At 37.0% G+C, this 24,573-nt stretch overlaps 1 protein-coding gene across 18 annotated transcripts in view; it reads right to left on the reverse strand.

Annotated features, from left to right (window-relative positions):
- Positions 1-24,573, reverse strand: part of LOC138175780 (C2 domain-containing protein 5-like) — a 133,542-nt gene that overhangs the window by 26,655 nt on the left and 82,314 nt on the right. For all 18 annotated transcript variants that reach the window (XM_069106245.1, XM_069106252.1, XM_069106253.1 and 15 more), the window contains 6 exons: positions 22,304-22,367; positions 19,874-19,935; positions 19,574-19,672; positions 16,125-16,214; positions 7,433-7,520; positions 3,885-3,971 (listed from right to left, as the gene is read on the reverse strand). In XM_069106245.1, coding sequence (XP_068962346.1) covers positions 3,885-3,971; positions 7,433-7,520; positions 16,125-16,214; positions 19,574-19,672; positions 19,874-19,935; positions 22,304-22,367 — 490 coding nt within the window. The remainder of the gene's footprint in view (positions 1-3,884; positions 3,972-7,432; positions 7,521-16,124; positions 16,215-19,573; positions 19,673-19,873; positions 19,936-22,303; positions 22,368-24,573) is intronic.

Here is a 24,573-nt window from a genome sequence, read left to right on the forward strand (position 1 = left end):
GAGAATGTAGATGTCCCACACATCACAAAATCCCTTAAAAAATAATTCAAGTTCAGCAATTTTCATCATTTAATTACTAAAAAAATCATAGCAGCTAGCAAAATTACATCAAACTCAACATATAAACATGAAATATACTGAAGTATTTTGACTATTTCTTAAGAAAGAAAATTAGAAATAACATCAAAAGACACTCAATATTCAAACAGATCTATGATCTCATTAATTAATATCTTTTGAATCATCCAGGTTTGCAACCTTGGTACAACCCTAAACTCCTCATTCTTTCTATTTAATGATGATACTGTCATTTCTACTTCTACTAAATGTCTCACTTCAGTCTTCTTCTCTCAACTCACACAGATACTACTATAGCTCAGGCCCTTGCTTTCTCTCACTTGCATAATTTGACTAGCCTTCCTTCCCCACACCATTTCATCTTCCACAGAGCTGCCAAAGTGATTCTCCTAAAATTCAGATATGGCCACATCACTCTCCTATTACCCAATAAAATTCCAATGACTAGTAAAAATCCCTATGACCTCCAAGATCAAATTTGAAGACTTTTTCAACCTGGCTCTAACCTATCTTTCCAGATTATTACATATTGTTCATTCACATAACTCCACAGTCCAGGAGAAGTGGCCCTCTTTCTGTCTGTCATTCATAGCACTCCAGCTCCCATTTCCATGCCTTTGTACTAGTTGTTTCCCATGCTTGTAATGTAAATATCTTCACCTCTACCCTTAGAATTCTTAGTTACCCTGAAAATTCAGCTCAAATGCCATATTCTATGTGGAACATTTCATGATCCAACCCCAACTAACAGTATTTACCCTAGACCCCCAAAATATCTTCTGTTTTGTACATATTTTGTATAAACATCTATATACATGCACATACATCTATGTATATATATAGATGTCTACCCAAAGTGTATAGAGATGTCTACACAAAATACAAAACACAATTTTATACTTATGTCTCCACTAAGTTCCTCGAGGGTGGGGACTATTTCACTTTTGTAAAGTATCTGTTACATAGTTGGCACTTAATAAATACTTGATTAAATGACTGATCTATGCCCGTCCATCCTTTCCATCAAAGGATTAGAAAGGAAAAAAATTAATAAGGACAAACAATTCAGGCCTGTAATCCTTCTGCATAGTCAGTTAGTACAAACTAATAATCCTTGCCTTGATACAACAGACCAATATTCAATAAGTCAGAAAGATCATGGAAGACATCTACAAATAAAAAGGTAAAAGTACTGATGTAATGATAAAGAATGTCATGATTGGGGCAGCATGGTGGCACTGTGAACAGAGCACCAGCCCTGGAGTCAGGAGGACCTGAGTTCAAATCTGGCCTCAGACACTTAACACTTACTAGCCATGTGGCCTTGGGCAAGTCACTTAACTCCAACTGCCCTGCCTTCTCCCTTCCAAAAAAAAAGAATGTCATGATTAGTTCTCTATGGCTATGTGAAACTGTACTACCCTTCAATAAAGAGAAGGCAAAAATTTTACTAGTCAAGTAACTATATTTTGGACAAGAAAATGAAAACCAAATCCTTAATTCTATTTGAAAATCAATAGCCTAAATTTTACTTTTCACTTATAGTAGGTAATTTGAAGTTCCTTAATTAGCAATGTCCATATTCTTAACTTCCCCTTCCTGATCATTATCTCTCATTCTCTATCTCATCTTCTCTCAATCTTTCCATTAAAAAATAATAATCTCAATAATCCTTTTCTTTAAATACTGTTTCAAAATCATGTTGTCCAGAAAGTTTGAATCACACTTGGGGAAGATTTCTTAAAATATTATTTGTTAAGACTTCTACCTATTTCTAAAGGGAGTAATACAGCTTCTGAAGAAAAAAACATCAAAATAAATACACATGCAATACAGCCTAGAATTTACCAAAAAAAAAAAAAAAAAAAAAAAAAAAAACCAAAAACTCCAAAGGGTCACATAGCTATCAAGTGTCTAAGGCAAGTCAGATCTTCCAGACTCTAACTCCAGCGTTCCATCAACTGCCTCACCTAGCTCCCTCTATTTAAAGCTTAGTTTAAATAACAAAAAATTAAGTATACAGGGCTGCTGCTAAAATTACCAATAGAGGGAGGGAGGGAAGAAATGAGAAGAGAAAAGGGAGTTAAGATGGAAGTGAGAGAGAAAAGGAGGAAAGGGAAGAAGGGAGGAAAAGGTGGGAGGGGGAGAAAGAAAGACAGGGAGTTTATTGTTAATTCTATATCAATGTGGTTCATTGGAAGTAAAGGGAAGGGTAGGAAACAAGCCAATATTCTATAAAGATCCCTGAATTTCATACAGTGATTTCTTGACAGTTTTACTTATTGTCATAATTCAAGTACATATGTATGTGTGCACACATACACATATTATATATACACGGATATAAACACACATAATTTGGATAGCCAGAATTTGTTTTTTCTTTTATATGTCTTCAACAGAAACAGGTATGATAGTATTATAAGGCGTCTTATATTGAAAATTCAAGAGATAATGAAGAGAAAGACAGACAGAATAGTTAAAGGACAAGGGGGACAGAAGGAGTCAGGAGGATCTAGGTTTGAATCATACTGGCAAAAGAGACCATGAAAAAGTCATTTAACCTCTAGTGCCCTAGGCAATTTTTATAACATTACATAGATAAGTGTGTGTGTGTGTGTGTGTGTGTGTGTGTGTGTGTATTACAAATAAATCGAAAAAACTGAAAATCTTTATCAATGAAGAGAGTTCCCACACCAGGAATTCCCTACACTGATAAAATCATAGGTTTAAATCCCTCACTTTAAAAAAAAAGGAAATTAGGCCAAAGATACTGGTTTTAGCTAATTCACATAATAAAAGCATCTGATTCTTAAACTTTCAAAATATTAAATAAGACCTAGAAAATTACATAGAAAAACTTTTTGGTGTTTTTTAAAATTCAAAAAATAAGACCTAGTAAATTACATAGAAAAATCTTTTGGTGTTTTAAAAGACTCAAATGCATTACTGCATTACATATGATACAAGTATCAGCTAAAATAAATAGCAAAAAGACATAAGGAATTTTTGTGGTTATTAAAAAATGAAGAAAATCAGAATAATTTGGATCCAACTACTATATAAAACAGCCCTAAATTTATCTCTGAAAGAACTTAGATCATCATCATAGCACTATTTTCCTCTTTTCTCCTGAGTATATATCGTAGGAAATGAGTCACTCAGTAATTCTATGAATATTATTTTTTTTAATCATACTAATAGCAGAAGGGAGATGGAAGATCCACTTTCCATTTCTTTCCAAGAACTGATAGGCAAAAGTGAAGTTATCAGTTACAAAGGCATAATCATTTTGTACTTGGGAAAGCTTACCTATCTAATAGTAATGCTATTAAATTTAATAGCCAAAATATGCAAAAGTCAATTACCAGGAAAAAAATGATCATTCTTTTCCCACTTACACACATCCTCCTGCCATTACCCATGCTATATAGGTATAATAAAGTGAACAATAATTTTCCTTTCTCTGAATATTCAGAATATAATTTTTATAAGAAAAATTCAAGGGAGAGGAAGTTCTCTACATGACAGGTTATACTGAAGAATCCACTGATCTAAAGAAATATGGTAACTATATCTGTGGTATGGAGTAGATTATTAAAAATTAGATTCACAGTCTATAATCCAAATACTTGAAAAATATGAATGGAAGGCAATGTTTTTTGCTTTTAAGAATTCGGAAAAAAACACCAAATATAAGAATTAATGGCTATATTCTTACCTCAAAATTACTTAATTAATCTAAAATGAGCAAACAAGTAGAAAGAACTGAATGCTAAATATTACTTTTATTTTTCTTAACCAACCTTTAGCTGATGAAAAAGGATGAGAAGCAAGGGAATCTGTGCAAAGTTCCAGTGGAAATTGTAGAAGCTCTTCATTGTCAGTAGAGGCTTGAAGAGGGAAAAGAGAAAAAAAATTATTTATTAATACTGTATTATTAGTGAGCAATCATCAACAAGCTACATATAAAGGTGCTGGAGAAATAAAATAAAACAAGGAGCTACATGTTAAGGGGGGATAACATGTACATCTATCATCTTATCACTAATATCATTTTTGTGGCTAACCTCCTTAAGAAGACCACCTACAACAGGTGCTTTTACTTCCTGTCCTGTCATTTTCTAAACTCTTTGCAGTCTGGCTTCTGACCTCATCATTCAGTTGTAAATTCTCTCTTCAAAGTTACTGAAGATCTCTTAATTACCAAATCAACTGGTACATTTAAGTTTAATTTAGCCTGTTTTCAGTCTTAATTGTTTTGGGTATTTTTTTTTTTAAGCAATCGGGGTTAAGTAACTTGCTCAAGGTTACACAGCCAGTTATTTCTGGGTATGGTGCTGAGTAATCTGAGCCCGGATTTGATCAGGTCATCCCGACACTGGAGCCAGTGCTCTTACTTGCTGAGCCACCTGGCTGCCCCTGTTTTGGGTTTTTTTAACCTCTCTGCTGCCTTCAACACTACCAATCACTCTCTCCTCCTGATACTCCCTTCTCTCTAGGTTTTCCAAAGACTGATTTAGCTGGGTTCTCCCCATTCCTTTCTGACAATTCTTTCTCAATTTCCTTTGTGATCTTCATCTAAGTCACACCTTCTAGTCATGGAGGACCCACAAAACTCTCCTGGGACCTCTTCTTTTCTTCTATACTACTTTATTTGGTAATGTCATCAAATCTCCCATTTTGTCAGATGATTCTATTTATCCAGTCCTAAGCTCTCTACTGATCTCCAGTATATCACATCTCCAAATGACTATTAGATATCTTAAATTGGATGGCCAATGAACATCTTAAACTCAACAAATCTAAAACTGATCTCATTATTTTTCCTTCAACACCCCCCCCAACACTTCACTATTATATTTGAGAATACCACCATCCTCTCAGTCACCCACGCTCAAAATCTAGCCAACACCCTCAACTCTTCGTGCTTCCTTACCTCCTACATCTAATCTACTGCCAAGTCCTGACAATTTTATCTTTGTAATATCTCTCATATATGCCCCTTTCTTTTCTCTGACACTTCTGCCAACCTGATACAAACCCTCATCACCTCAAGCCTGGACTAATTCAATAGGCTGCTGCCTCAACTCTCTCCCCACCTCTGGCCATCCTCTATTCAGCTGTCAAATTGATCTTTCTACAGCTCATATCTGACCATGTCAAGCCCTTATTCAATAAATTCCAGGAGCTCCTTATTAATTGAAGAATCAAATGGAAAATTCAGTTTGACTTTTAAATCTCTTAACCCAGCCTCTTCTACCCTTCCAGTCTTCTTCAGCCTTAAACCCCATCTATCATGTATTCTGCAATCCAGTGACACCGGTGACCTTGCTGTTCCTCACACAAGGCATTCTATATCCCAACACCAAACATTTTTTCTAGCTGGTCCCACTGTCTGAAATTCTCTCCCTCCTCATCTCTACCTCCTAGCTTCCAGAGATGACTTCAGGTCTCATGTAAAGTCTCATCTGCAAGAAGCTATTCCCTGTCCTCCTTAAGCTTAGTGCTTTCTTTCTAAGGCTACCCTCAATTTTGTCCTATACATATCTTATTTATATATAGTTGTTGGCATATTGTCTCCATCCTTAGACCATGAGTTCCTTTTGCCTTTTTGCATCTCCACAGTGCTTAGCCCCATGCCTAACACATAATAGGAGCTTAGCAAATGCTAGCAGCTAACTGACTGAATGTACAGATAAAAGCATATCTAAAATAAATGCAATGTGGGAGGAGGAACCATAAGCAGCTGAAGGGATCAGGAAAGGCTCCATGCTGAAAGCACCACTTGGGCTATTTGAAAGAAATGAGGAATTCTAAAAGGTAGAGTACAGAAGGGAATGTATTTCAGGCATGAGGGAGAGCCTATGCAAAGGCACGGGAGAGAAAGTGCTGTGTGTGAGGAATAGCAAGAAGGTCTGTTGGCTGGAGCAGAGAATCAAAGAAAGGGAATAAAATAATAAGCAACCAGGAATTCAGATATTTATTTTGGATAATATAAACAAAATGAAACAAATATTTGCATTAAGGAGATACACTATGGTAATAATATTGCAGTTAGCAGTGCTCTTAGACTAAGATAAGTTAGGCCCTTGGCTGTATAGGATTCATTTATTTAAGATGTTTTCCATCTGCCTTCCACAATTTCCCATCTATTCCACCTTAGGAATAAATGCTATCACTTATCTCCACTACTGATAGCTTATTTTGTTATTTACAGCCTAGTTTCTTTGCTAACAATTTCAACCACCATTTTTAATATGTTCTAGTATTTGGCACTACCTCAAATCAATCATGAAAATGTAAAACTACTGTAGACTTAGGACAATGTAGGGAGATGGAAAATGAGATTTACCTTAGCAAATAAAATCATAAAACTTAGAGAAAATAAAGATTTATTTCCCTTTGAGTATGTAAGCAATTGTTAGTAACTCTGGTTTCTTTCACATTTACCTAAAGTACAGTCAAAATGTTTAAGGATATGGTTAATATTACTATAATCTTGGTCTCTCACTGCACTGAATCATTTCTTGTATTTGGCTAATAAACTGTGTACCTCAGCATAGTTTCCCGAATTTATAAAACCCTTTATTCTATATTAAGTTATATCTTTAAAAATATTTATTTTTAACATATATATATTTTGCTTTTTGGAGGGTAATTGGGGTTAAGTGACTTGCCCAAAGTCACACGGCTAGTAAGTGTGTCAAGTGTCTGAGGCCGGATTTGAACTCAGGTCCTCCTGACTCTAGGGCCAGTGCTCTATTCACTGTGCCACCTAGCCACCCCTTTTTCAACATATTTTTAAATGTTTATTTTTAACATTTTTAAGACTTAGAGGCAGAGAGGAATAATGGATAAAGAGTCAACTTCAAAGCCAAGAAGACCTGAGTTCCAGTCCTGCCTCTGACACATATTAGTCATGTAATCCTGGACAACTTATTTAATCTCTTGAGTGTAAGCTGCAGAAAAGGAGAGAATCTGAAGAGGTAGCTTCTTCACCTGGGATTTTTTTGTACCAATGAAATCAAATCCTTAACCCTCCTATTTTAATATTATCCTAAGCAAAATCTGATATGGTCAGTTCCCCCCATTCCCCTCTCTACTCAACTGCATTCTAAAATATAAATAAAAATTATCCACATCACTGCTGAGAAACACTGAAACAGATAAATAATAGCTAACTATCCAGAGAGTAAATTAAAAAAAAGGATTCAAGTTATGCTTTAATTCTAATTCTAATGCTTAGGATGATCCAAACAAGTTAACTACTTCATCTATTTGTCTTCCAATTTTTATCACTAAACAATACATTTCTTCTAAGCAAACTACTTCTTATCCTTCAAATGCTCACCTCTTTGTAATGACTTTTCCACATGAGTTTTTGTGGTTTGCACAGCTTGATGTTTGTCAAATGTTATTGCAACTGCTGTCACTGTGACCTGCAACGAGGAGAGCAATATCAATGTCAGTATCAATTCATTAAACATTTACTAAATACTTATTAAGTAACAAATTGTGCTAGGTACAGAAGCAACAAAGATGAAAAACAAAGCATGACTTTAAAGAGTTTACAGAATTATAGGGAAGATGCACTAAGTATACAAACGAGCTATCATGCAGAACATTGCAATGGGGCAAAGGTGAGAGGTAGGAGAGCCAGGCAAAGTCTTAGAGAGATTTGGAGGATAGATCACTTTCCATAAGGTAAATGATACAATGCTTCTTGCAAAAAGAAAGTCATCTTCTAGCTGTATCTCAGAGGAAGAATTTCCACAAAGTGGAATGAGTAATATTTTAGATGGGGGAACTAAGTGGAACAGTGGATAGCATTACTGGGCTTGAAATTAGGAAGACTCATCTTCATGAGTTTAATCTGGCCTTAGATACTTACTACCTCAAGACCCTGGGCAAGTCACTTAACCCTCTTTGCCTCATCAGATTCTTTACCTGTAAAATGTGCTGGAGAAGGCTATAACAAACCACTCCCATACATTTACCAAGAAAACCCCAAACAGGGTCATGAAGAGTCAGACACAGCTGAACAACCACAAAAAATATTCTAGATGAAATGGACAGTCTGTGTGAAGGCAGGAGAGGGAAGATCTAGAACAAGAATGAGTACTCTTCTTTGACCAGAATACAGAATGAATAAAAAAAAGGAGGGAAAAAGAATGCCAGGAGGCAGTCTGTGGAAGTGTCTATATTTTATCGCACAAGTAAGGAGTCACGTAAGGTTTTTGAGCAAAAATCTTTGGAATTTCTATAAAAGATCAACTAGAAAGAGCTATTGTGGAAACAAAAGTGACCCCCTTGATAAAAGCCCAACTTGAACAACTATATCCTAAGGCATGGGGAAAAAAATACATGACTGTTCAGTATTGGTGAGCTATAAAACCTCATGGAAAATGAGAGGGGGTTTCTCAGGATGAGGGAAAAGCAAGTGTTCCAGTTTATTAAAAAGTTGGAAGACAAAAAATCCTGCCAATTATAAGTCAATCTAAGTGACAATTAATGCCTGACAAAACTTTAAAATATATTATCAAAAGGATAATTAGTGAACATCTAGAAAAGGTAACAGTAAAAAAAGAGAGTTGGTCTTATCAAGAATAGGCTAAGTCAAACAAATTTCTTATTCTTTTTTTCCAAATGCTTTATTAACTTCTGATTTACATCATTCATTTCTGCCAGATTTTGAGTTACAAATTTTCTCCCCGCTTTTCCCCTATCCCCTGCCCCAAAATAGCAGTCCCACAGGATATCCCCTCCTCCAGTCCGCTCTCTCCCATATTTTCTCCCATACCCCTTTCGACTTTTCCAGGGGATCTCTATGCCCCAGTGCCTGTATATCTTATTTCCCAATTACATGCAAAATAGTATTAATAATAGTATATATATATATATACATATATATTTTAATATTTGATTTTAAAACTTTGAATTCGAGATTCATTCCCTTCCTCCCTTGTCACACCCCTTACTGGGAAGATAAGCAGTTCAGTATAGGTTGTATATGTGTGGCTAATGCAAGAAAATAACATAGTAGATATATTGTAAAAGACTGACTATATTTCCCTCCTTCCTATCGCACCTGCCACTTGTTCTATTCTCTACTTTGATCCCGTCCCTTTTCAAAAGTGTGTGCTTCCAACTTCCCTCCCCCCCAGCCTGCCCTCCCTTCCAACATGCCCCCTCTCATCTCCTTCCCCCCTACTCTCCTGTAGGGTGAGATACCCTATTTAGTGTGTATCTAATTCCCTCCTCAAGCAAAATCCAATGGGAATAAGGTTGACCCATTCCGTTTTGCCTTGCTGTTCTTCCCCTCCATTGTAACAGTTTTTGCTTGCCTCTTCTATATGAGATAGTTTACCCCATTCTGTCTCTCCCCATCTCCTCTCACCTCTTAATTTCACCTTTAAAGTATCATCCCTTCCTGTTAAATTGGTCCTGTGCCCTCTATGTCTACCTGTAAACATATATACACACATTCACCACATTCACATATGTATTCATATGCCCATATACCCTCCTATATAGATATAAAGATATATTTCTATTCCCTTCAACTACTGAGAAAAGTTTTATAAGTTACAATAATTGTTTTTCCATGTAGGAATATTAATAGTTCAACTTTGATAAGTTCCCTATTATTTCTTTTCCCTGTTTACCTTCTCATGCTTCCCTTGCTTCTTGTATCTGAATGTCAAATTTTCTTTTCAACTCTGGTTTTTTCAGCAAGAATGCTTGAAAGTCCTCTATTCCACTGAATGACCATATTTTCCCCTGAAACATGATACTCAGTTTTGCTGGGTAGGTGACTCTTGGTTTTAATCCCAGCTCCTTTGACCTCCGGAATATCACATTCCAAGCCCTTCAATCCCTCAGTGTAGAAGCTGCCAGATCCTGGGTTATCCTGATTGTGTTTCCACAATATTCAAATTGTTTCTTCCTGGCTGCTTGTAATATTCTCTCCTTAATCTGCGAATTCTGGAACCTGGCTATAATATTTCTAGGAGTTTTCTTTTCGGGATCTTTTTCAGGAGGTGATGGGTGGATTCTTTCAATCTCTATTTTGCCCTCTGGTTCTAAACCATCAGGGCAGTTTTCTTTGAGAACTTCCTGGAGGATGATTTCTAGGTTCTTACTTTGATCATGGCTTTCAGGTAGTCTAATAATTTTTAAATTATCTCTCCTGGATCTATTTTCCAGGTCAGTGGTTTTTCCCATGAGATATTTCACATTGCCTTCTATTCTTTCATTTGTTTGGATCTGTTTAACAGCATCTTTATTTCTCATAAAGTCAGTAGCTTCCATTTGCTCCAATCTAATTCTGAAGCAATGATTCTCCTCAGTTAGATTTTGAGACTCTTTTTCCATCTGGCAAATTGGGCTTTTTAAGACATTCTCCTCATTGCCTTTTTGAGCCTCTTTTGCCATTTGAGTTAGTCTATTTTTAAGGTGTTATTTTCCTCAGTCAGGCCATTGACTCTCATTTCATAATTTTCTTGCATAATTCTCATTTCTCTTCCCAATTTTTCCTCCACTTCTCTTATCTGCTTCTTAAGGTCCTCTATGGCCTGTAACCAGCTCGTATTTTCCTTTGAAGCTTTTGGTGCAGTAGTTCTGACTTCACTGTCTTCCTCCTGTCCCATGCTTTGATCCTTTTTGTCCCCAAAATAGGAGTCTAATGTTGGAATCTTGTGTCTGCTTTGTTTCCTTTGCCTGGTCATGTCACCCCTCAGTCACTTGACCCCTGGGCTTTTTGCCACAGTAGGACTCTGTCCCCTGACAGGGGAGCTTTTGTCCCAAACGCTGGGGTTTTCTCAGCTGCCAGAGGTATTAGATGGGTACCGTCTCTGAAGTCTACACACAATCTGACAAGCTGGACACACACCCCAGGACCTCCACCCTAGACTGCAATCCAGATCCAAGAAGGTTAAAGCAAGAGCGATTACCCCTCAGATTGGTGCTTGGTCTCCCTACACTCTGCAGGCCAGGAGCTGAAGCTGCACGTGGTGCTGGCTGGCTATGCCGGAGTCTCAGAGGCTTCTCGCCCCAGTGGCAAAAGCCACGCGCTCCCACTTACTGGGTCCCAAAGTCCAGACTGCACTGACCTCTCACTTTGTCCTTCGCATCTATGTGTTGATAAATCTGGAAACGGCCACAGCTGCTGCTGATCTGGAGTCCCTCCTACTGGCAGCTGGTCAGGCCCGCCCTGGGGCTAAAGCCTGGGGCATGGGGCTGGGCTCAGCTCCACAGCACTGGGCTGGCCAATTCCTGCAGGCCTGCCGGGCTGTTCTCATCAGGAGGTTAGCTTCTCTGTGTCATTTTGTGGGTTCTGCAGCTCCAAAGTTTGTTTAGAGTCCCTTTTTTACATGGATTGGGGAAGGTGGAAGCCGGAGCCACAGGGAGGTCCTGCTTCTATTCTGCCATCTTGACTCCACCCCCTTATTTTTTTTTTTTTTAGACAAGATTACTAGACTATCAGAAGAAGGCTAAAGACCATAGTGGAGTTCAGTGAACTACATTTTAGAAGTGCATCAAGAACCAACAGAGCATCCTGATGAAGATGAAAAAAATAGGGAAGGGATTCAAGACCAAGTCATATACTAGACATAATTTGCCTAGATTTTTACATAGCATTTGACCAAATCTGTGATGCTGTTCTTGTCAAAAATATGGAGAGGTGGGGATGAAAAAACAGCATATAGAGTTAGACAGATCTGGACCCAATTGAATAGCTGGATAGAAAGAATAATTATTAATGGTTTAATGTCAATTTGTAAGATAATCTCTACTGGAATGCCCCGTATATATCTATCTACCTAGTACTGGGTAGTTTAATATTTTTATCTACTATATGGCTAAAGATACAGTGGCATGCTTCTCAAGTTTGCAGAAAATATTAAGGTAGGAAAAATAGTTAACATATTGGATTAAAGAATGAGAATACAAAAATACTTTAATGGGGTAGAAAATTGAACCAAAGTTATGAAGATGAAGTTCAATGGGGATAAAATTAAAGTTTTAACCTTGGGTTCAAAAAATCAACCTCAGAAGTACAAGATAGGGGGGCCTTGGCTAGTCAGCAGTTTCTCTGAAAAACTTTCAAGGTTTTAGTAGACTATAAGCTTAGTAAGTTTACTATGACATAGATGATCAAAAAATCTAATGAGCTCTTGGATTACACTATTTTTCTGATGGGACTAATGATTCCACTGGTGTAGGCAACTCCTAATAAGAAAACCATGTGTATTAATGCAGATGTCCACCTTCTTTGCAACTTATACTGAATACAGAGAGACAGATACTATCTTGGACTTGGGCAATGGATCAGACCATATCTAGAGTATTGCATTAAGTTCTAGAAGCCACATTTTATGAAGCACATTCTTAAGGTGGATAGCATCCACGAGTAGACAAAAAAGTTGGTGAAAGATTTTATAGTAACATAACTGGAGAACTGACTGAAAGAACTAGAGATGTTTAGGCTAAAGAAGAAAAGATTTAGGAGGAACATGACAGACACTGTCAAATATCTGAAAGACTATCACACAGGAAAGTAAAAATTAGACTTGTTCATTTTGGTCCTGGAGGAATATCTAAAAGTAGAATAGCATACCTCAGTAAGTAGTGGGTTCCCCTATACTAGAGGTCTGGAAAAAGAAGGCTGGATGGTTAGTTGTCAGATCTATCAGAAAAGAGATTCTTGTTTAAGTATAGGTTGGAGTAGAGGACTGTGGATTCTCTTTATGACTTAGATTCTGCAACTCTGGAGATGACCCTCACAGGGTTATTAAAGGGTATACCAGGAAAATACAAATCCTGGTGCATTCTATCACTTTAGAAAGACTTCAAGTTGTATCAATCAACATATTTGGTTGTTGTGGAGTCGCTTTGGTCATGTCCGACTCTTCATGACCCCATCTGGGGTTTTCTTGGCAAAGACACTGGAGTCGTTTGTCATTTTCCAGCTCATTTTAAAGGTGAGGAATTGAGGCAAAGAGGATTAAATGACTTCCCCAGGGTCACACAGATAGTAAGTGCCTGAGGCTGGATTTGAATTCAGGAAGAGGAGTCTTCCTGACTCCAGTCCTGGCTCTCTATCCACTGTGCCACCTAGTGTCCCAAAAATTGACATACTGAATCTGCTGTTAGAAAACTAAAGCAAATAGATTATATGGTCTCTCATCCCCTTCCCCCCCTACTCTCCTGTAGGGTGAGATACCCTATTTAGTGTGTGTCATTCCCTCCCTAAGCCAAATTCAATCAGAATAAGGTTGACCCATTCCCTTTTGCCTTCCCATCCTTCCCCTCCATTGTGACCATTTGCCCTTGCCTCTTCTATATGAGATAGATTACCCCATTCTGTCTCTCCCCATCTCCTCTCATTATATTCCTCTCTCACTTCTTAATTTCACTTTCTAAGTATTATCTCTTCCTATTAAATTGGTCCTGTGCCCTCTATATATGTATACCTGCATATATACACACATTCACATATGTATCCATATGCCCATATACCCTCCTATATAGACATATATGTGTGCGTATATACATATATATGTACACATATTTCTATTCCCTTCAACTATACTCATACTGAGAAAAGTTTCATAAGTTACAATTATCGTTTTTCCATGTAGGGATGTAAATAGTTCAAACTTTGATAAATTCCTTATGATTTCTTTTTCCTGTTTACCTTCTCATGCTTCTCTTGTTTCTTGTATCTGAATGTCAAATTTTCTATTCAACTCTGGTTTTTTCAGCAAGAATGCTTGAAAGTCCTCTATTCCACTGAATGACCATATTTTTCCCTGAAACATGATACTCAGTTTTGTTGGCTAGGTGATTCTTGATTTTAATTCCAGCTCCTTTGACCTCCGGAATATCATATTCCAAGCCCTTCGATCCCTCAGTGTAGAAGCTGCCAGATCCTATGTTATCCTGGTTGTGTTTCCACAATATTCAAATTTTTTCTTCCTGACTGCTTATAATATTTTCTCCTTGATCTAGGCATTCTGGAACTTGGCTATAATATTCCTAGGAGTTTTCTTTTTGGGATCCTTTACAGGAGGTGATGGGTGGATTCTTTCAATCTCTATTTTGCACTCTGGTTCTAAAACATCAGGGCAATTTTCCTTGAGAATTTCTTGGAGGATGATTTCTAGGTTCTTTTTTTGATCATGGCATTCATGTAGTCCAATAATTTTAAAATTATCTCTCCTGGATATATTTTCCAGGTCAATGGTTTTCTCAATGAAATATTTCACATTGCCTTCTATTTTTTCATTTGTTTGGATCTGTTTAATAGAATCTTGATTTCTCATAAAGTCACTAGCTTTCATTTGCTCCAATCTAATTCTGAAGGAATGATTCTCTTCAGTGAGCTTTTGAGATTCTTTTTCCATCTGGCAAATTGGGCTTTTTAAGGCATTCTTCTCCTCACTACCTTTTTGAGCCTCTTCTGCCATTTGAGTTAGTCTAATTTTTTAAGGTGTTATTTTCTTCAGTCAGGTTGTTCACTCTCATTTCATAAACTTTTTGCATTGTTCTATTTCTCTTCCCAATTTTTCCTCCACTTCTCTTATTTGCTTTTCAAAATCCTTCTTAAGGTCCTCTATGGCCTGTAACCAGCTCATATTTTTCTTGGAAGCTTTTGGTCCAGGAGTTGACTTCACTGTCTTCCTGTTGCATGCTTTAATCCTTTTTGTCCCCAAAATAGGAGTGTAAAGTTGGGTTGCTTTGTTTCCTTTGCTTCCTTTGCCTGCTCATGTTGCCACTCAATTACTTGACTTTTGGCCACAGTAGGACTCTGCCACCAGATAGGGGAGCTTCATCCCAAATGCTGGGGTTTTCTCAGCTGCCGAAGGTATTAATTGGGTGCCATCTCTGAAGCCTCCACATGCTCTGGCAAGCTGGTTGCACACCACAGGACCTCCACCCTAGACCGCAATCCAGATTCAAGCAGGTTAAAGCAAGAGTGATTACCTCTCAAACTGGTAGCTTGGTCCCCCTATAATCTGCAAGCCAGGAGCTGAAGCTGCGGTGTGGCAGCGGCTGCACAACCGTGGCGCCTCAGCCGCTTCTCACCATGGGGGCAAAGGCTGACCGCACTCCCAAACTACTGGATCCCAAAGTCCATACTGCACTGACCTCTCACTTTGTCCTTAGCATCTATGAGTTGATAATTCTGGAAACCGCCACAACTGCTGGTGATCTGACACTGGTCAGGCCCACCCTGAGGCTAAAACCTCCAGCTGGAGTGTGGCTGGGGTCAGCTCCCAGAGCGCTGCGCTGGCCGATTCCTGCCGGGCTATCCTCAGCAGGAGGTTAGCTCCTCTGTGTCATTTTTTGGGTTCTGTAGCTCCAAAATTTGTTCAGTCACCTTTTACATGAATTGGAGGAAGTGGGAGCCAGAGCCCCGTGGAAGTCCTGTTTCTACTTCGCCATCAAAACACCAAGTTTTTCATTAACTGTTTTAGCTGACAACTTCAGCCAGTAAACTATATAAATTTACATACTGGGATTGATATGGATAAAGTACAATCTAGATTTATAAATCCAGATGTTCCATAGGAGTTCTCAGGAACTAATTCCTCCATGGAATAAGAGGTACACAAAATCTCATCAAATAGTAATTGCATAGACTAATATAATGGAATCTCTCCAGCATACATGCCATTTGGTAAAAAAATGTGGCTGAAGTTCAAATAAAAGTAATTTCACTATATCCACAAGACAATTGTTTCTAATTAAAATATGCTCAAACAATTTTGAGATGAAAATTAGTCTCTACAACACACACACACACACACATATAGACACACATGTATTATATTACACCAAAATATATATATATATATATACTTTGAGGAGAAAACAGTGAACCACTCCCAAGGAAAAATGTCAAGAAAACCCTATACAAGGTCATAAAGAGCTGTACATAACTGAAACCTGAACAACAATATTTATATACTAATGATAAAGTAGCCCAAATAGAACTCCTGAAGACACTTTAAATAAATTAGCTGAATGTTAATTACCTGAATTAATTCATCCTCAGGAAGAGATACTGTAAAATTGACATGGCAAAGGCAGCAGGGTATCATGGAACGAAGTTTAAAATACAGGCTCTATCAAATAAAAAAAATCAGTCACTTTTTATTTTATCTATATGTGTGTAAAATGTATTTCTTGAACTTACATTTTATTCTGGATAGTAGAAAAATTAAAAGATTAGAGGCTAACCTTTTATTAACTGAATTTCTAAATAACAACACAATTTTAACCTAAAAAATTAAAAGTACATTTATATTTATAATTTGTCAACAAGTCTACTAAAAATTCAAAGACATATATCTATTATATTATTAGTTTAAAGCAGCTTAATAGTTCTAATTATTCCATCTCTACATTATATTATGAAGTGTGATTCTCATTTTATCATCAGAATAATTTAAGTTACATATAAAAATTGAAAATCACAGAATAATTTAATCAATTTTTTGAGCCATAAAGAAGATTTAATATCACCTAGCCTAACACACTAATTTTACAGATGGAGAAACTGAGGCCAAAAAAGGCAAGACAAAAACCCAAATCTAAGTAAGTTAAGAATTTACTCCTATCATTTGTTATCATGAATATTCCAAAAGTTTTCTTGTCACCCTTCTCCCAATAGCATATGCACAACACTTAGAGCAGATACCTTCCTCCACTTCTCAAAACTAATCTGTATGATCAGCTACTTCTTGACTGTCTCTCATCTTATCTTCTTACTCTATAATACTCATACCTTTGGTCCCAAACCTTCCTATATACTCAGGAAAGTATTCTAGCATTATTCTTTTTCATGTCCTCAAGTTTCTACCTCTCTAACTAGCTCCTTTTCATCTACCTAACAAATAGGGTGAAGTCTGCTATATCTCAAAATAACAACAATAACCATTTGTGACATGGACCAATTTGGCAGTCATTCTGGTGAAGTCTCTGAGCCTTTTCTCAGAATCAAGAATTTAAATGCTTAAAATAAAATACAAAGTATTACAAGTGAAACCAATTTTTAAAATATTTTTCAAAAACAAATTCAAGGTCCCAAAGTAAGAACCCTTTATAAGGATGCCAAGAAATTTGAGGCTACCTAATATAGCATTTACTTGAAAGAATCTCCTCTACAACATTATCAAAAACTTATCATCCAATCTTCACCTGCAGACCTCTAGTGAGGGGGAAACCACAATGATAATCTAGTCAGGTGATTCTACTTGCTAAGAAGATTTCACCAGAACCTAAATCTGGTTCTCTACAACTTCTACTCACTACTTTGAGTTCAAGAAGAGTAAGTCTAATTCCCTTCCCACATGAGAGCTTATCAGATACTTTGGGATAGCTATCATGTCTCCCATAAGACTTTTCCTCTCCCCATCTAAACATTCTCAGTTACTTCACATCACAGTCTTGACTCTCCTCACTATCCTAGTTGTACTCTTTAAGATGGCTTCCATTTTATCAATGTCCTTCCTAAAATACAGAAACACAATAATAGAGACATGGTGGTCTGACCAGAGCAGAGGACTATGGGATTTTCTCCCTCCCATGTTCTGCAAGCTATTCCTCTACAAGAAATCTAATATTACATTTGTTGGTTTCCATGTAGCACTGGGGACTTATGTTACCAGCCACCTGGATTATGACAACAACTTAAACAGAACTGTTTCTACAAACCATCTTTCACACTGCTATTATAGTTATCTTTCTTATTCCTTGATCTGATTGTGTCACTTCTCTGTTCAAAACCTTTCAATGGCTCTCAACTGGAAACAAAGTTCAAACTCTTTAAATGATCATTTACGGTTCTCAGCAATCTGGCTCCATCCTACCTTTCTGCCCTTATTTCTTTTTTTTTTTTTAAAGCAATTGGGGTTAAGTAACTTGCTCAAGGTTACACGGCCAGTTATTTCTGGGTGTGGTGCTAAGTATCTGAGCCAGGATTCAATCCCAGGTCATCCCGACAATGGAGCCGGTGCTCTTACTCACTGAGCCACCTGGCCTCCCCTAAGCAATTGGGGTTAAGTAACTTGCTCAAGGTTACACGTCCAGGTGTTTCTGGGTGGGTGCTGAGTGTCTGAGCCCAGATTCGATCTCAGGTCATCCCTACTCTGGGGCCAGTGCTCTTACTGTGCTACCTGGCCGCCCTCTGCACTTATTTCAAAGTATACCTTCCCATACACTCTACGTTCCAGTCAAACCAGACTGTTTGCTATCCCCTATGTAAGTATGCCTCTGTATTTTTCCACCTCCATGCCTTGACCCACATTGCTCTCTAAACCACTAATACATTCTCCATGATTTTTCACTCCAGATATTTAACTTCTTTTGCTCTCCAACTCAAAAGTCACTTCTCCCATGAGCCCTTCTCTGATACCCCAAATAAATAAGAACCTTTCTTATCCTTAAACCTCACAATATCATTTTCTTGTACTTTTCTCAGGTACTTTTCTTATATTATTTGTAACCATAATTATTGTATAGTCATATCCTCCAACAAAACTATAAGCTCTATGAGGGCAAAGACCTTGTCTTATTTACATCTAAGCTAGGTACCTCACCCACAACTGCACAGAGTACTTGCTTAATAAATGCTCCCATTTAGTAATGTTTTATAGAAGAAACTGTGAGGTAGTAAAAAACTAAAAAACTTGGGAGTCAGGAAAGACCTGATTCCAAAAATCCTACCTCTTCAAATAACTACTAGTTATGTGACCATGGACAAACCATTTAACTTCACTGTACCTCAGTTTCCTGTAAACAGGGGATAATGACAGCTAAACTACCCAGCTCACTAGGTTGTGAAGAGGATTATAAAGAAAAAATAAATTACTTTGGAAATGTTTAATTTGAATATTCCCTCCATCAATATCATGAGGATAATCAACCTATGCCTTCTCATTCTATGTGATTCTTGTCCATATTTATCTATATCTCCTTCACAGACCCAAAAGCCAAGATGCTGGAAGCCTTTTGTTCATAATAATACATTTCATAGAGCATTTCAGAGGCTGTCCATCATCACTCATTACATAAACAAACCAACTCCTTTTTTGAGCATGCATGTGTCTCTCCATTGCTCTTTCTATTATTCTGTTGTTCTGTAATTTGGTGACTTACAATACAAAACAAGTCTGTTGTTATTAAATTTGCTGAATTGACTTCCGCACCATTCAGCTTTCTCAGACTTCCTCATATACCAAACATAACAAACAATTCAGAGAAATTTTAACATTTGTTTTCCAGTTCCATGCTTTTAATGGTTTTTAAATATCTAAAGCAGGATTTGGAGTCAGAGATGCAAATCTCTTTTATGCTATTATTGTAACCTGAGTGATGTTTGGAAAGCCACTGAGCCTCTGGGACTCAGTAGAAAACCTGTAAGGCCCCCTCTCAGCTCTAAACACTTTGAGGTCAGAATATAATCAGCGAAAAAATTTCCTACCTTGAGCAAGTTTTCACAGAGATCATTAAAATTTTTATTGAGTGTCTGATTTGTCAAGTTAATATTGCTTAATCTGGATACTCTTACTGAAGTGAACATCTAAAGAGAAGAAATAAAGGCATGTTTAAATTTAAGTATGATGATAACCTGTAAAAAATTAAGTGGTAACAGATGATGACATGCTACAAAGAAGAAAATTGCAAAATGAGTTATTTTATTCACATCTAATGCATATAGGATAGAATACTGACATCATTCATGTGGCCTACTCCAAAGCATAAGGAAGTCTGAAAGCTTTACCTGTATTTCAGATGTCCAATTATTGATGCCAGGCATAATTTCTGTATTGCAGCTATAAAAGCCTGCCACAAAAAAAAACTAGAATAAGAAATAAAATACACTACATTTTTGTTCTTGTTAAAGTACAGCAAATTTTGAAAATTATAGAATGGGAATTTTCCAGTTACATCTGAAATGACTATTTTCATTATCTGATTCAAATACTAGGTTGATTTAGCAGTACATCAGTATTTACCCACTCTTCCTACAAACTTGGTTTTTTCTGTTAAGTTCAGTACTATCTTTCTAATTACCCAGGTTCACAAATTCAGAGATATCCACAAATTTTCATTCTCCCTTATCTTCCCATATCCAAAAATGTGGATTCTACATCCACTACATATTTAACTAAATTCTTTCCTCTTCGGTCAGGAAAAAACCATCTTAGCTATGGCCCTCTTTACTTCTTACCTGAACTACTCTAACTTACCTCTAACTACTCTAAGAACTTTCTAATTAGTCTCCTTGCCTCAAATTTCTCCCCTTTCCAATCCTTTCTCCACACAGCTGCCAAACTCACATTCCTAAAACAAAGATCTATGTCACTCTCTTGCTCAATTGTCTTCAGTGGCTTCCTCTCACTGTTAGGACACAAAATGTAGCTCTCTATTTGACATATAAAACTTTTTCATCATCTAGGTCCAGTCTGTGTTCCAGGTTTATCACTCATTCCACAATTTCAAATATGCTACACTCCAACTAACTGGCCCATCTCCCATTTCCATGACTTTGCACAGGCTGTGTCCCTCTGTGACTACTCTGCTTCCTTACCTCCACCTCCTAAATCTCTTCAAAGCTCAGCTAAAGGGTCACTCATAGGATTAACCATTTCCTTACCCCCTCGTATTTGCTAGTATTATTCACCCTTATACAAATTACTTCTTACATATTGGGCTATTTTCCCTGGAATGTAAGCTCCTTGAGAAGCTTTCAATATTCTCTTTGCATGCCCACCCTTAGCACAGTGACTGGTACATAGCAGGTAATTAATTCATGCCTGCTGAATTGAAAACTGCAACTTCCACCCTATTCTCCCCTGTGGAGCCAAGAAGAACAAGTGTACTATCTCTTCTATATGACAACCCTACAAATACTTGAAAATACTCATAAGCCCCCTGCTCACTAAATCTTCCTTGTAAAAATCCCTAAACTTCATAAAACCATGTCATTTATTCCTTTTCTGTTTCTTCCCCAAAGCTTAGAAATAGGCTCAGTAAGTGGTTGTTTGGTCAGTACATGCTTGTTGCTGGATTCCTTGCAAACAAAAGTAATGAAGGTTAACAGATATCTCAAAGAGCATTTTATTTGAAAGACTGGTTTTAAAAAAATATTTCTTAGTACTGAGCAACGTGACATAACTTTCCACTCAAAGTGCTAAAGGGCACAGAGGCAAAATTTTCTTAATGTATTCTTTCAAAGATGGAAAATAAATATCTATATTACTGCTAAGTAGCATCCAATCTAGTTTTCTGCACACAGTTGGAAGTCAATAAATGTTTGTCAACTAAAAAAATTGCATCTCTTTGGCTGCAGATTAAAGATACTATACATTACACATATCTGAATCTTTGGGAACATTTACTGTTTTAACATTGTGGTTCACTAGGCAATGTTTACGTAATAAGGACATTTTTTGTAAAGACTGATTTCTTCCAAAGCAAGGATCATGATTTCAGTTGCTTCTTACTCTTTAGAAAAAACTTAGATCAACAGATGTGATCCCTATTTTTTACTCCTAATATTTTCATATATTTAAATTGCTATTGGGGCAGTTATGTGGTGCAAGTGAGTAAAGCGCCGGCCCCGGAGTCAGGAGGACCCAAGTTTGATTCTGGCCTCAGACACTTAACACTCACACAAAAAAAAACTAGCCGTGTAAACTTGGGCAAGTTACTTAACCTTTTGCCCTCCAAAAAGCAAAAAAATAAATAAATAAATTGCTGTCAAGATAATTCTTCTATCTACCACCCTCTTTTCCCTACATATTTTACCAGAATCACCAAGTTTCCCCTTATCATAGTATCACAAAAATTCAATCAGATGGAGTCACCTAATCCAACTACTTCATTTTGTAGGTATACCTCAATGATGCTATAACAATAATATGATAAAGATGTTACAAACCACCTTCACCATAATATCTCCCTAATCTTCCTCTAGGTTCTTTAGGCAATTGTCTGAGACTGAGCTGACTCAGCATTCCCTCTCATAATCCAATGTCATCCTGATGAATTAGACTCCACCTGGGAGTTCTGAAAATAGAGTTCAAAAGGTCCTGAGAGCCATCTAGTCTATTAAAATCAATTTATCAATAAAACCATTGTGAAATGAAGCATAAGAAACTAGGCAACATTTTAAAATTAAAAATACAAAAATAAGATTTTTTTTTACCTGAAGGTGGAGGAACATCTGTAAGTAAAGAATGTACATCTTCCATGGCATCTGTGTCATCAATCTTAAAATAATTTATGAATCAGGTTAAAATAACAAATAACACATAATAAAGTACAAAATAAGACTTCAAAATTCTCTTAAGTGTTGAAAAGTAGAGAATTTCCTCATGAAATGATCATTTTTTTCTTCCAGAGGTAAGACTTCTGCTTAGCAACAGGAGGGGTAATATATATGACTAGAAAGAGGCACAATCAGCTTGTCAAAGAATCCTATAGGAAACTAGATGCCATGGACAATTATGGAGGAAAGTGTTAAGGTTAGACCTGTGTTTTAACAAGATTATGTTCGCAGCTCAATGGAGGATGGGTCACAGAATGGAAAAAAAGACAAAAGGGTAACACAGAATGACACAGTCTAGAGGAGTTCTAACACACTCTAGCAAAAAGTACTAACATCAACAAATATTGATGGGATCCTAATAAAGCTAACCCCAGCCCCAGTATTCTAATTTCATTATAGGCTTGGTCCCACTGAAGAGCGGGCCCACTGTATCTACCTAGACCCCTGCCAATGTCCTAACTGCTTCATATATGCCTCACTGCTCACTGAAACAGGTGTGTCCCTGAACTCTTAGTTCCCCCAGAAACAGTAGGTGTGTCCATGTGATGGGAACCCAGCTACTGTCTATACCTAAGTCACTGCCCCTAGACCCATTCCTAAGAAACAGGTGTGCTCTTATACTCAACCACAATCACATCATCCATCTAACCCAAGACAGGATCACAATACTTAACTATCTATCTGGACAAGACAGGACCACAATAGCTAGCCAACTGAAGGGCAGCCCGACCAGAATGTTTAACCACTAAACCATAGATGGGATGCCTCCTCCATTACCTAATCCCTTAACTCCTCTTGCCTTTTTAATAATTAATAATATTTCTATATTCTATGTAAATTTCTGTTATGTAATTGCATCTTTACCCTATGAAAATCCATCTTGCTCTCTCTGAAGTTGTTGGTCTTGAAACTTAGCCCACTTCATGAGAGGCATCAATCTAAATAAATGCCTAATTTTGGATTAGAGGTGATCTGACTGAATTCTTTGAGATGGTTCCACCACAACACATCATGAAACCCCAACAGTTTTTGGGTGGGCAGAGCCCCAACCACAACAATGTCACAGAATCACAGTACTTCAGAGGTCTTCTAGTTCAACTCGTACTTTAAAAATCCCTTCAACAACATACCTGACAAATGGTGAACTAGATTTTCCCTAAAGGAGGGAAACCTTTTCTTTTCCAAAGTAACCCATTCCGCTTTAGAATAGCTCTAATTATTATGAAGTTTTCCCTGAGATCACATCTATGTGTCTCTTCAAAATTTCCATCTATTGTTCCTCTGTCTTTGAAGGCAAGCAGAACAAGTTTAATTTAATTTTAATTATACAGTAGGCTTACGATCCCTTCCTCAAAGTAATCTATTTTCTCTTTCCTCAGGTGATCTGTTAATATACTCCAAGTGACAATATCAATTTTATTTCTTCCCTGTTAATCTAGACCCAAAAGCTAGCCACTGTTTTTTCTCTTTGTTCCTGAATTTTCATATGTGAGAAAATTTTTATCTCCCCACCTCCTAAATACTGTATTTCCAGTTAAGATTTTTGCATTAGGGCAATCTAACTGTGGAGCAAAGGCAGATCTGAGAAAGCTAACATCATATCACAATAAAAGGCATAAAGCACACTATGAATAAATTTAACCTCATTTAGAAGCTCTCCAGGAACTGACTAAATCCACAGAATATTAAAAACATAAGACACATAGTTGTTCTGTTGGACCTATTTTCCATGAGTGTTAACTACAATAGCTACATATAGGAACAGTGGGAGCTAGAAAACGTTGATACAAGTTTGAAATGTTGATACAAAGGAAAGTTTTCAGTTACCTACAAAGAATTGGTGTCATGGTGTTTCTCTCAGTGTGAAATATAAGCTATATATGTACAAAGTGTAAGTTGGTCACTCTCCCAGGGAAACAGGTACACCAATGTAATGAAATATTATTTTGTGATAAGAAATGACAACCATGAATAAGAAAAACATGGGAAGATTTATGAAATGATGAAAAGTGAAATAAGCAGAATCAGGGAAACAATATATACAATGACTATAACGAAAATGTTAAGAATAAAAATCACTATAATTATAATGACCAAACTTATCCCAAAGAAATAAGCAAATATGTCTTCTTCTCTCCTTTGCAGAA

This window comes from Petaurus breviceps, unplaced genomic scaffold (assembly GCF_028583685.1).
Source record: "Petaurus breviceps papuanus isolate PSGF00001 unplaced genomic scaffold, PetGlider_PUasm1.0 79, whole genome shotgun sequence".
NCBI lineage: Eukaryota > Metazoa > Chordata > Mammalia > Diprotodontia > Petauridae > Petaurus > Petaurus breviceps.